A 13,170-nucleotide genomic window follows, 5' to 3' on the forward strand; every position below is an offset into this window, starting at 1 on the left:
ATATTTCCCATACTATTCTTGCCCTCCCCCTGTCTATTTTCTACCTACCATCTATGCTACTTATTTTCTGTACCTTCTCCCCCCTTCTCCTCCTCCCACTCCCGTTGCTAACTCTCCATGAGATCTTCATTTCTATGGTTCCGCTCCTGATCTAGCTGTTCTTTTGGCTTGCTTTTGTTTTAGATGTGGTTGTTAATAACTGTGAGTTTGCTGTCCTTTCACTGTTCATATTTTTTATCTTCTTTTTCTTAGAGAAGTCCCTTCAACATTTCATATAATAAGGGCTTGGTGATGATGAACTCCTTGAATTTGATCTTATCTGAGAAGCACTTTATCTGCCCTTCCATTCTAAATGAAAGTTTTGCTGGATATGGTTGTAGGTCTTTGGATTTCATGACTTGGAATACTTTTCTCCAGCCCCTTCTCGCCTGTAAGGTCTCTTTTGAGAAATCCGCTGACAGTCTGATGGGAACTCCTTTGTAGGTGACTGTCCCCTTAGCTCTTGCTGCTTCTAGGATTCTTTCATTTTAATCTTGGCTAATGTAATTATGATGTGCCTTGGTGTGTTTCTTCTTGGGTCCAACTTCTTTGGGACTCTCTGAGCTTCCTGGATTTCCTGGAAGTCTATTTCCTTTGCCAGATTGGGGAAATTCTCCTTTATTATTTGTTCAAATAAGTTTTCCACTGGTGGCTGTTCCTTTCCCCCTTCTGGTAGCCCTATAATTCGGATGTTGGAACGTTAACAATGTCCTGGAGGTTCCTAAGCCTCTCTTCACTTTTTGAATTCTTGTTTCTTCATCCTTTTCTGTTTGGTCATTTTTTTCTTCTGGTCCACTCCTTTGATTTGAGTCCCAGTTTCCTTTCCATTACTATTGGTTTCCTGTGCATTGCCATTCATTTCAATTAGTTTAGCCTTCATATGTTCCTCTAATTTGTGACTAAAATCAACCAGTTCTGTGAGCATCCTGATCACCAGTGTTTTGAACTGTGCCTCTGATAGGTTGGCAATTTCTTGTTCCCTTAGATTTATGGGCTCTGGGGCTTTGAAATCTTCTTGAGCCATTTTTGGTCTGTTCGCGCTCATTAAGTATGAGGAGCGGAGCCTTAGGGGCAGGGTGGGGCCTCCAGGGCGGGGTCGCTGGGTTGTGATGCTGTATGTGGTGGCGGGGTCAGAGTGGGGAAATGGTGTCCCCCACTCCTTCTTCCTTCGGCTGAGTGAGGAAGGAAGTCTTGGGTGTTCACCAGGGTAAGGTTGCTCAGGTCGGTGGATTGTGACACTGTATGTGGGGGTGGGGTCAGAGCCGGGAAATGGCGGCCATCTCTGCTGCCTCCCATTGTTGCTGGGACCCGCTCGGTCCCGTCTCACTGCCCACTCCCTCGCCGGTCTATCGGTCAGGCTGAAGAATTCGTTGTTATCAGACTTCTGGAAAGTTCAATTTTCTGTGTTCTGGCTGTGTTTTCTGTTGCTAATATTTTGTTGTCTCTAAATTTGGTTGTGCGAGAAAGCAAGGCATCTCCACCTATGCCTCCATCTTGGCGGAAGTCTCACTTTGCATTGTTTGTGATTTAAAAATATGTAAATAAATATTCTAAAAGTTGACAATATGTTTTTAAAAAATTAAGGAATTTTTGTAGTTTTCTCAACCTAAAACAACAAATAAACTCAGCATGAAACTAGGTCTGAAACTCAGCATGAAGTTAGGTCTGAAACTCAATGCAAATATTGACTTGAATTTCCTGCTTTGGGTGGAATTTTATTTGTAGATCTCTCTAAAGTACCCTTTAGAGGGGACATTTATAATAAGAACTTGCTTATTCACCACCTGAAGCTTCCTGCAGCCTTTTAAGAACCTTAGCTGGGGCGGGAGAGGACAATGGTGCAGCTCCTTACTTCCAACAGCTCATCTCCACTGAAAAGCTTCCCACTGTGTCCGACAGGACCTTCGGGTAGAACAGACCGGATAAAATGGTGTCCCACTGTTGCTTCCAGACTTATCCCCAACCCACTGTTCTCACTGAACTTGCTCACACAGGCCACCTGAAAGAAGAAAAATCGTCACAATTCTAATATTCTTTCATTTTTTAAGTTCTTATGTATGCATTTTATATTACTCAAAACATGTCAACTTTCTCACAAAAGCTTCATAAACCTTACTGTAAAGCTGCAAAACTTTGGAGCTTTTCCTTTGGAAGTGTACTAATATCTATCAGTTTTATGAACCAACAGAAACCAAAAGGAAGAAGCAAGAAGCAAAAACCCAAGAAAATTTGCCAGGTCTACAGATAACAGCCGTCTGGAAAAACGCACACTTTGCATTTACCATGTGCCAGTGACTGTGCTAACCCCTTTACACAGTTTACCTCATTCACTTCTCTCAGGTCCAGTTTCTATCCTAATTTACCAGGTTAGGAAGGTGAGGTTCAGAGAGGTTACCTTAACCACAGTTGGTGAACAGCCAGAAAAGAGCTATGAACCTAAGCAGCCTGAACCTATAGCCCACAGCCCTCGCTTATACTGTACTGAGGGACGACACTTGTCTTCAAAAGAAAATCAAACCTTAAAATAGGAGAATGACCTTCCTATTTCCTATGTTACTCACAAAATAATGAAGAATGTTAGGAAATCACCCATTTTCATAAAGACGCCATTCACTGTTACATTAAAATTGGAAGTATACTAAAAATTACCTACTTCATCCCCTGTATTTTACGGTTAAGGAAACTGGAGATAGAGAGACAGAAAAATGCTGCTTCATTACAAAAGATCTCGTTCGTATCTTAGTGGTAATATGTGCAGGGCTCTCATCAGAAACTGCCTCATCTGACTGAAATTGAGCACTGGATGACCTTCTCACTCCTAAAAACCTGTTGTAGACGCCTCTTCCTCTGAGCAGCCCTCCAGGTGCCCTCGTAATGTCCATCAACCCTCCTCTCCACTGTACCACCACTCCTATGATTAGCTTTGTGCTATAGACTACACAGACAACAATTTAAAGTTGGATCCAAGTCTAACTTACCTTCGTTGAGGGCCAATAAATAGTTTAGTTCTTTCGTACAGCTCACATGTGCCCTTGACAGATATGTAACAGCGTGAGGACCACCCTGAGACCATGAGCGCAAAGCTCACGAAGAGTTCCCAGTCTCTAACACTGGCAACAAAGCGGCAGGTTAAAGGGCTCCGTTCACTATTCAACCACCACCAGAAGCGCAGTCTCAGGTCGGGGCCAGGTGACCCCATGGGAGGAGTTCCTCAACTTTCTTTTCACGTTAAGTTAACCACACTTAAGATGGACCTTCTTGTATTTTCCCCAATTCGATTTAAAATGGTAGTAACAGCTACACTCATTTCTTAACTGTTAACTATCTTGAGTGTTTAAAACAAAGATCATTGTCAGGAGAATTAAATCAAACATGAAGAACACTGCTTGGCATGAAGAGATCAGTAAAGGCTAGTTATGAATATTATATGAATCTATTTTCTTTTCTCTCTTCTAATCTGAAGTTACTTAATTATAAGCAATAACAGAAATTCTACCTAACCTAGTACTACATTTTTCCTTTTGAAATCCCTGAAATTTGCTATATACCTAAAGACTGATAATTTGTGGCACCTTTGTTAAATCTTTCTAGGATGCCAATAACAATTGTTATGATAGTTATGCAAACTATATTAATAAACATAAAGCAGTCAATATGGCATAAGTTATGTGAAAAAAAGCACATAGAAATAAACCTGTCAAGGAAAGTAAATTCGTGAGTGTGATAGAGAGTAGGAAAAAGTCTTTACAATTTTATATATAGGTCATAATTTATTTTTCTTTAATCTTTAAATAACTGCTATTATTCTTTTATGATTCTCTCTATAAATCCCAAGTTGAAGAATCAGGATAAAAGTCTCCCTGTATCTATATAAGGTATACTACAGCCAGAAATATTAAAACATTGATAAATTATGAATTCTAAAACTTCATCCCATTCATTTCAGTTCCTTGGTTACTATCCAACTTTCTCCAATCTGAATTTTTTAATACCTGAATCAGCACATTTAGTTCCCCAAAAAAAGCCCAGTACAACTGCTACTTTTCAAAGACTCTTTTTAATTATGGTTTTTATTGCTCTCATGAACTTTGCACTAAATACAGTTATAAGTAAGGAAGTTAGGGAGGGTAAGGTAACCTACCACAATTTCATAATTAAGTCCCATAATCCTTTGCCACTTTGCCAGCAGGGCAGCTTCCTGTTGTGGTGGGTGTTCTACTTCTTCTATCTCAGCTAACAGTAATGGATACCCTGAAATTGCCAAAACAATTCAGTTAGTGACAAACTACAAAAATTATCCTCATTTTAACACTCTTTTTTTTTTTTTAAATTTTAACATTCTATGCCAGGGATCAGAACCTGTCTATTATACAAAGTCTAACTCATCATCCAATATATGAGATACTCTGTCTCTTTACATATTTTAATAATTTAATTTAGAATCCTATCATCTTCATGTTCTAACACTATTCTAAGAGGCTGTTTTTAAGCCTTGACTATATTTCCATTGAAGTATCTATTTACAATCTAACATTTACTTAAAAGAATGAGGGCCCCAGATGACTCCGGGTTTCAGTGGGTGATCCTTTGGTGATACTAGTAAAAACCATGCTGCCTGTCATGTTTACCTATTTCACTTTTATTTGGTTCTACAGAGTAAAGAAGGACCACGCTACACCTTAGCAAAAACAGGCAATCAAAAGAAATTAACAAATAAGATATACAACTCCATGTACAATGAGCAAATAAGAAAAAGTGAAAAACTGAGAATGCGCATTAAAATAAAAGCCCATGATTGGACTGCACTAACTGGCAAAAGGAAAATAAAAAATTTTGAAAGAAAATCACTAAACAAAATTAACCTAAATATTTAGCCAAAATAAGAAACTAATTAAAAAATTTGCAAGTCATATTCAAAGAGTTCCATATTTCGTCCTATTTCTTAGTCATAAAGGCTGTTTTCTGACTCTCACTTGAGGACATTTGTTTTTAAAGATTCTATTTAGTTTTAGAGAGAGGGTAGTGGAGGGAGAAAGAGAAGGAGAGAAACACTGATGTGAGAGAAACATAAACCAGATGCCTCCTGCATGCAGACCTGGCCTGCAACACAGGCATGTACCCTGATGGGTAGTTGAACCTGCAACCTTTTGGTTTGTGGTATGATGTCCAACACACTGAACCACACCAGTCAGGTCATAAAGGTTGTCTTTTAAAAAATCTCCACAAGGCATACTCTAAATTAAAATTTAATATCCCTGTTGGCATTCAAATTGCAAATTTAAAGTGTTCCAAAATTCAGATTTTTTATTAACTGCCTTCTCTATAATGGAATTAATGAGCTTTCACTCTAGACCTGTTTCACAAATTTGTAATGACTTAAATTAATAAAATGATCTGGGTTCTCCTTGAGAAATTGAAAACAGTAAAATATATATGTATACACATTTTAATTTAGAGAGTAGCCCACCCAAATGAGTGTTTTCTTTTCAAAAGTAAATTCAGTCCAGAGAAGGATAACTACGACACAGGGATGAGCAAAGGTTATATACAGCCTTTCAACCTGCTAAGGGTTAGAAAGAGCAGAGTCGGCTCAGAGTCCTACCCTCTCCCAAACCCCTTTTCTCTGATTCTGCTGTCCTTATAAAGGTGGGCAGTAATTCAAGCAGGGTGGGATTCTGAATGCAAAAAGTAGGGAACCTACATGCTGCTGATAAAAAAATCTGAAATGTGTCTCCATACAACGACAACCTACAGTTAACAACTCTCTATTCTCCCCCTCTCCCAACTGCCCTAAGACAAGACTTAGGCATATTTCCAAAATTCTAAAGTGCAGTCTTCTGATCTTACTGAGGAGTCAAATGGCTCCTCAATCTTGAGAAAGAAGAACAAAGCAGGAGGGAATCACCATAGCTGACACCAAACTATATTACAAGGCCATTGTAATCAAAATGGTCTGGTACTGGCGTAAGAACAGACACATAGATCAATGGAACAGAATAGAGAGCCTAGAAATAAACCCAAGCCTCTATGGTCAATTAGTATTTGATGACAAAGGGGGCAGAAGCATTAAATGGAGTAAAAATAGCTTCTTCAACAAATGGCGATGGGACATGTGGACAGCTACATGCAAACAAATGAGGCTCAACCACCAACTTACACCAGAAATAAACTCGAGATGGATAAAAGACTTCAACGTAAATCACGATACCATGAAAGTCCTAGAGAACACAGGCAGGAAAATCCAAGATATTCCATTCAGCAGTATTTTCACTGATATGTCCCCTAGAGCAAGGGACATAAAGGAAAGAATAAACAAATGGGATCTCATCAAAATAAAAAGCTTCCAGCTAAAGAAAACATCAGCAAAATAAAAAGAGAACCAACCGCATGGGAAAAGGTATTTGCCAATGATATCTCAGGCGAGAGTTGATCTCGAAAACATATAAAGAACTCACATGACACTACTCCAGGAAGAAAACAATCCAATTAAAAAATGGGTAAAGGACCTGAACAGATACTTCTCCAAGTAGGACATAGAGGGCCCAGAGACATATGAAAGGATGCTCAGCATCACTAGCCATCAGAGAGATGCAAATTAAAACCACAATGAGATACCATCTCACACCAGTCAGAATGGCCATCATAACCAAATCAACAAACAGTAAGTGCTGGTGAGGATGTGGAGAAAAGGGAACCCTAGTACACTGTTGATGGGAAGGCAGACTGGTGCAGCCACTGTGGAAAACAGTATGGAATTTCCTCAAAAAACTAAAAATGGAACTGCCTTTTGAGTTGGCAATACCCCTGCTGGGATTATACCCTAAGAATCCTGAAACACCAATTCAAAAGAACTTATACACCCCAATGTTCACAGCAGCACAATTTACAATAGTCAAGTGATGAAAGCAGCCTAGGTCCCCATCAATAAATAAGTGGATCAAGAAACTAGTACATTTATATAGTAGAATACTATGTAGCAGAAAGAAAGAAAAGAGCTCCTAACCTTCAGGACAGCATGGATGGATCTGGAGAGCATTATGGTAAGTGAAGCAAGCAAGGCGGTGAAAGAAAAATACCATAGGATCTCACCTATAAGTGGAACCTAATTAACAAAACAAACAAGCAAGCAAAATATAACCACAGACATGGAAATAAAGAACAAACCGACAGTAACTAGAGGAGAAGGAGGAAGGAGATAACAGGGGAAAGAAGAGAAAAGGTCATCAAGGAACAGGTATAAAGGACCCATGAACAAAACCAAAGGTGGGGATGGTTGAGGATGGGAGGTGTGAGTGGGTGGGCCAGACGAAAGTGGTGGTGGGAAAATGGAGAAAAGTGTACTTGAACAATAAAGTTGTACTACTTTTTTGAAAAAGTAACTTGGGACCCTTGATTCGGAGTCTAAAGCCTCTCCTGTCTGTCCTTCTATACTGTGTATTCTCTACAGCAAAGTAGATGGTCTGAGCCTCCATAACAACCCCCCATCCCCCACTTACTATCTTAGGCTTTGTGCTTTGAAACACTGTTATCTTTCCCCCCTACTACTGGTAATTCACTTCAGCCAAAGTAATTTCTTCACCTAATAGTGTAAAAAATGGTAGAATGTTATCAGCACCTGTGAATCTTACACATTTCACTGCCAGGGTATATTCACAAACACAAATACTGCTTTAAAATAAAAATTGTAAGTAAAAAGCAAAGAATTTAATGATGAAGTAGTAGATATTTTCAAGAACTACAATGTTTCAATAAAATTATTTTACGAATCGACTTCCAGCCACAAAGGAAGCATAGCTAGGTATGCTTTACTTTCTCACACAACCAAAAGGACAACCACAAATTTAAAAATAATAAACAACCAGAACTGCCAGAATATCAACTGTGTGGAAGTCTGACAACCAAGGAGTTAAAGAAGAAACATTTATCCAGACTAGTAGGAAGGATGGAGATTGGCAGCTGGGGAGGAGAGGACATGCCACAAAGCAGCAGACCAGGCTAGGCAAGGCGGCAGCGGGCAGACTGGGTACTCCCATACTTGCATGCAGATAAGCCAGGAGGAACAACTGAGAAGTGAGATGTACCATGCACCCCGGGGTTCCAGTGTGGGAAAATAAAGCCTCAAAAAAAGCATGCAGTGCCCTGTCTAAAAAGACCACAGCGTTCTGGTATATTTACATATTAAAACAATGCTGCTCTAAAAAAAATGTTTAAGCAGCTTGATGGGCTCTAGGCTTATAGTAAAAGAAATCTAAGAAAGTTTTAATTTCTCTCTAAAATTCCTTTCAAAACCAACCTTGCAATATCAAAGTTTAGAACTTTTAAAAAAGTGAGAAGGAAAACCCTCCCCAAATTGGATAGTTTCATTCCTGTTAGCTTATGATTTAAAAATTCCCTTGTGTTCAGTTTAGAAATGCTTTATAATTTTCTATTCACTTTGTTAAGTAAGTACACACACATGGTGGACATAGAAACCTGAGGGATGGAGTAAAATCATGTATGTAACTGACTGATCTTTACAGGGTCCTGGTTAAAAAACGTAGACGAGATTGACCCAGCAGGAAAGCATGCCAGCTCTACATGAACTATTTTAATGTGAACTATTTTAAGCAATTAATCAGATCTACAAATAAAGATGAATGGGCACATCTTCTTTTGAATTTTTTTTTTGTAATTTACAATAGGTCCATAGAGGCTTAATCACATTTTTAAAAATCACATCTGTATAAAAGTACATGAAGAACAAGATAACCTGACTCCAGGTGTTTACCTGCTTTTTCAATTGGTAATTGTAACATAAAAAATGTTTCTCCTCAAACATAAAAATGTTCATCTTTTTCATAAGTTTCTTAAATAAAAGAATATTTTAGTAATTATATTTATAATATAATCATGCATCTGAATTTTTCAAACCCTACTGTATATATTTGAATCCCTACATGAGAAATTGTTTTTCATAGGTAAACTCTTCAATAACAACATATTCTTAAAGGAAAGTTCTCCTGTTAATGGGACAAAGAAGTAATGAATTTCTCCTGTGATCTGCCTCCCTGTATCCTAGTACTGAAATAAGTACTTCACAGCATAAATACCGGAATGGTTAACAGTGTGAGAAATGAAGCAGCACTTTCAAACCAACAGCCGATTTCCACCAATAAACCCTTTTCCCCAGTGAGCTCCATGGGGTTCAGTAATTTCCAGAGATACTCATGTATATAAGCAGGCTTCGAATGACATTACTAAGTAGGAAATTAAAGTTGATTCCTTCCAGGAAAGGCTGAGGAGTCAGGTGCACTGTGGGGCTCAGGTGCACAACCCAGGCAGACAGAGCCCCCCTAGCGAGAAAACGTGACGATGACAGTCAAAGGTCAGTCAGGGGTAGAGAGGTAAATCCCTACCCAAGTCTCCAACGCAGAAATGGTGCCTGAATCAATAGGATAAGAAGTAATCTGCTTTATTCAGAAGCCAATTCTATACCTCATGAATACATCATTGTCCCATTAATCCCGACAGCATTAAATTTCCTTTTTACTGGGTTTGCATTAAATAGTGCGAACTAAAAAACAGTTTTTAGTTAAAAGAGAGTGAAAAAACAGTTTTTAAATGATTTCAGAATTAGAAAAGAATTGAAATGTTGTAAGGGTACTACTAGCAACCAGATTAACCTGGCACTACCTTTGCTTATGCTGGCATTAACAGGAGACAATACGGCGTCTTCGGCGCCGTCCTCCCTGGACGCAAGCTCAGCCTCCTGCTTCGCCCCTCTCCTCATTAGTGTCAGGTGCACAGTTTGTCCTGTGTGCCGCAACACCTCCACTGCTTGTTGATTGGTAAAACCCTGAAGGTTTGTGCCATCCACCTGGTAGGAACAAGGCAAGTTAAAGAATGAATGGATATTACCATTTATTATCATTTCACGAAATACACAGTTAGTGCTTGTTAATGTAAAGAGAATGTGGAGTGAGTACCCCTCTCACTGGGGGATGGGCTGACACCTGTTTGGAGACCAGTACTAGCTCACACTCACTAGAATCAGTCAGGAGGGTTTTGCTATTTTGTTTAATACAGATTCCTAGGCCTCACTTCTAGAAATTATAAGCCAGCAGTTCTGGGGGGACAGTCTTTTTATACCTCTTAAAATATTTTTACATTCTGCAGGTAATGTTGATGCAGTCAACTTTGGAAATCAGTATTATGCAGGACATAAAAATACAGAAGACAGTGAAAAAAGTGGTCAATGGAAGTGCTAATATTCTCTAAAATCATATACATATGCTTAAAAATGCCAACAAAACTGCACTCCTTTTCATTTCTTTGCCTCTTCAAAAAATGTATGCAGTTTTCCCTTTTTCTAGTTCACAATGACGAATCATTTGAAGAGGCCTCAGTGAGCTGTTCAAACAGAAGATATAATCACGTAACCCCCCTTGCCTTTCACAAACACGCATAGGGCAATGCTCTGATTTCTTTCTCTGAATGGCTAGAGTGGCCTGGGTCATTATCCTCACCTCCCATCACCACCTTCACCCTAAATAATGTGCTTATCACTCTGCCCAAAGGGCTTATTTCCATCCCTCCAATCTCATGGCTCCCTTCAGCCACGACATCTCTGCAAGTTGTGCTCCCACAGTACAGACTCTCTGGACAACCAAAGTGTCCTTCGCTAGATGACAAAGATGTGGTACATATATGCAATGGAATACTACTCAGCCATAAGAAAAGATGAAATACTACCATTTGTGACAACATGGATAGATCTTGAGATTGTCATGCTAAGTAAAATTGCACATAAAAAGTTAAGAACCATATGATTTCACTCATATGTGGAGCATAAAACGGACAGCAACAAAAGAACAAACAAGAAAAAAAACAAAAACTCACAGATGCAGATTACAACAGTATACTGGTTCCCACAGGGTAGGGGTTGAGGGAGTAGTCAAAGAGTAAAGGGGGTCACGTACACGGCGACAGAACGTGATTTGGCTCGAGATGGTGAACACACAACACAACATACAGATGATGTATCATAGACTGAACACTTGAAACCTATGTAATTCATTAACCAACATCATCCCAGTGGATTTAATTAAACAATAAAATAAAAATAAATAGTGGCATACAAAATTCAGTACTAAGTAGTAAGTTTAATTCTAACCTGAATACTACTACAGCAAAACAAACCTTTCAAGCCTTATTCCATAAAAGACAGAAATATGGATGTAATATACTTGTTGCTAACAGCAAACAACTATAAACAACATTTCATTTATAAGGATTATTTAACTATACCGCAACAGTTCTACATGTGCTGATATGATTATAGCTCCCAGGTATAGTTTTAAGTAAAAAAAATATTTTTTAAAATGTATGAACAAAGATAATATCGCCCTACTTAAACATAGATACATGGATACTTTCTGAAATTTTAAAATATAAACCACTAATAATGGTTTCTATGAGAAGATTTTTTAACTATGTTCAAATTTTATATTCTTTAAACCTCAAGAACAAAAATTAATCGAAGTTAAATATATATGTTATTTACTTTCAGGATAGTGAAGGAGAAAAACACTTGAAAAAAATCTGTCTTGAGTTTCCATAAAAATTTTTAACATGCATAGAACTTAGGCTGGAAGTTCTTAATTACAAAAGATTTTTATTGCTCAACTCTCAAAGTGAGTTTCATTAAGAAAAATCAAATGCATATGATTTTGTTTACTTAATAGTAATAAAATACAAATATGTAAAAAAAGTACATTTTTCCTTTATTTTGAAAGCTTGATGGCCTAAATTTAAATATATACTTCTTACCCAAGTGTCAGAGATGGCAGAAGAACAGAACAAATTGCTATAATGAAATAGTCACAGACTTTTAAACCCAGACTTCAGTTCAAATTCCTCAGTATCTTCATCTGTAACATGGGAATAATGATACTTCCCAAAATTACAGTAGGTGGTACTTTGTACTGAAGACACTTATCAGCTTGAATCATTATTAATAGGGTGAAGAACTGATTAATACGCCTGAAAATCCCAAGCCTTCATGGGAGCAACGTTTGTTCAACATAGTAAGTCCCATCATACGTGTGAGGCCAGATCACCCAGGTCTGAACCAAAGCTCAGGCCAGTTCTGGTCCCTCATTATTGAAGGAAGTGAGTTGAGTAAGACGTGGTTTCAGATCCAATGGTGCCACAGACAAGACTGCAGTGGAAATAGGTGCCATGGCAACAAGAGATATAAAATTAACAGGAACAATTACAGGGTGAAATACTAGTGGGAGCGACTAAAAAAACCACAGCTCCTTAGCACCCTCAATTGGCTGTCCAAGCCCTCCTCAAACACAGCCTATACCTGTATGTACAAAAAGTCACAGAATATCAAAGGCGACATTTGGCACCTTTCCATAGTTACATACTTATTTAATAATATTTTAATCAATCATAACCCATACTGCTTTTAGCCAGGATTATGTATGTTAATCTAAAAAGAATAAGTTTATATCTAATGACAAGCTTGGTCAACTTTAGAGTCCTTTTATAAGGTAATGCTTATATACCTATATATAAGTAGGGCAAACTGTATTCATTCACTCTACTCCGCTCCTCTGTTAAGGTCTATAGTGAAACCCTAGGGGTCCACAGAGCAAAATCTGTGAAACAGGAATCCTGTAACAAAGAAGTTTTAATGCCATAAAAAATACTTTCTCAAAATAGTGAGAAATGGTTTCTTAATCTTCCCACCATCACAATTATAAAATGAAAACACAGTATAGCTCCATATAATAATAGCTTTTACCAAGAAAAAAAAAGATAGAAAACAAAACAAAACAAGTACTGCAGTTGTGAAAACACAACCTGTGTGAAGTACTTTACTATCAGTATCTCAAAAGTCCACAAGATGGTGATATTTTGCACTAAATTAATGCATAATCAAAAGCATCTCATGACATTCCCTAAGAGTTTAAGGTGCTTCTAAGAATGTTGCTAAAAGTCAGAAATCAGAACATTGATGATGGTAAAGACAAGAAATTATATTGAAAGCAAGAAAACATTTCACAAGAAAGGTGCTTCCACTTCTGGGTCAACAATTTCCTTTATCACTGCGCTTGCCTAAGGGAAATGATATCTGATGAT

The 13,170-nt window shown here is 38.0% G+C and overlaps 1 protein-coding gene across 7 annotated transcripts in view; it reads right to left on the reverse strand.

Moving 5' to 3' along the window:
- MPDZ (multiple PDZ domain crumbs cell polarity complex component) overlaps nucleotides 1–13,170 on the reverse strand; it is a 159,710-nt gene that overhangs the window by 77,760 nt on the left and 68,780 nt on the right. For all 7 annotated transcript variants that reach the window (XM_053656298.1, XM_053656300.1, XM_053656299.1 and 4 more), the window contains 3 exons: nucleotides 9,712–9,895; nucleotides 4,181–4,290; nucleotides 1,892–2,038 (listed from right to left, as the gene is read on the reverse strand). In XM_053656298.1, the coding sequence (XP_053512273.1) occupies nucleotides 1,892–2,038; nucleotides 4,181–4,290; nucleotides 9,712–9,895 (441 nt within the window). The remainder of the gene's footprint in view (nucleotides 1–1,891; nucleotides 2,039–4,180; nucleotides 4,291–9,711; nucleotides 9,896–13,170) is intronic.

This window comes from Artibeus jamaicensis, unplaced genomic scaffold (assembly GCF_021234435.1).
Source record: "Artibeus jamaicensis isolate MK-2021 breed Jamaican fruit bat unplaced genomic scaffold, CSHL_Jam_final scaffold_1964, whole genome shotgun sequence".
NCBI classification, from domain to species: domain Eukaryota; kingdom Metazoa; phylum Chordata; class Mammalia; order Chiroptera; family Phyllostomidae; genus Artibeus; species Artibeus jamaicensis.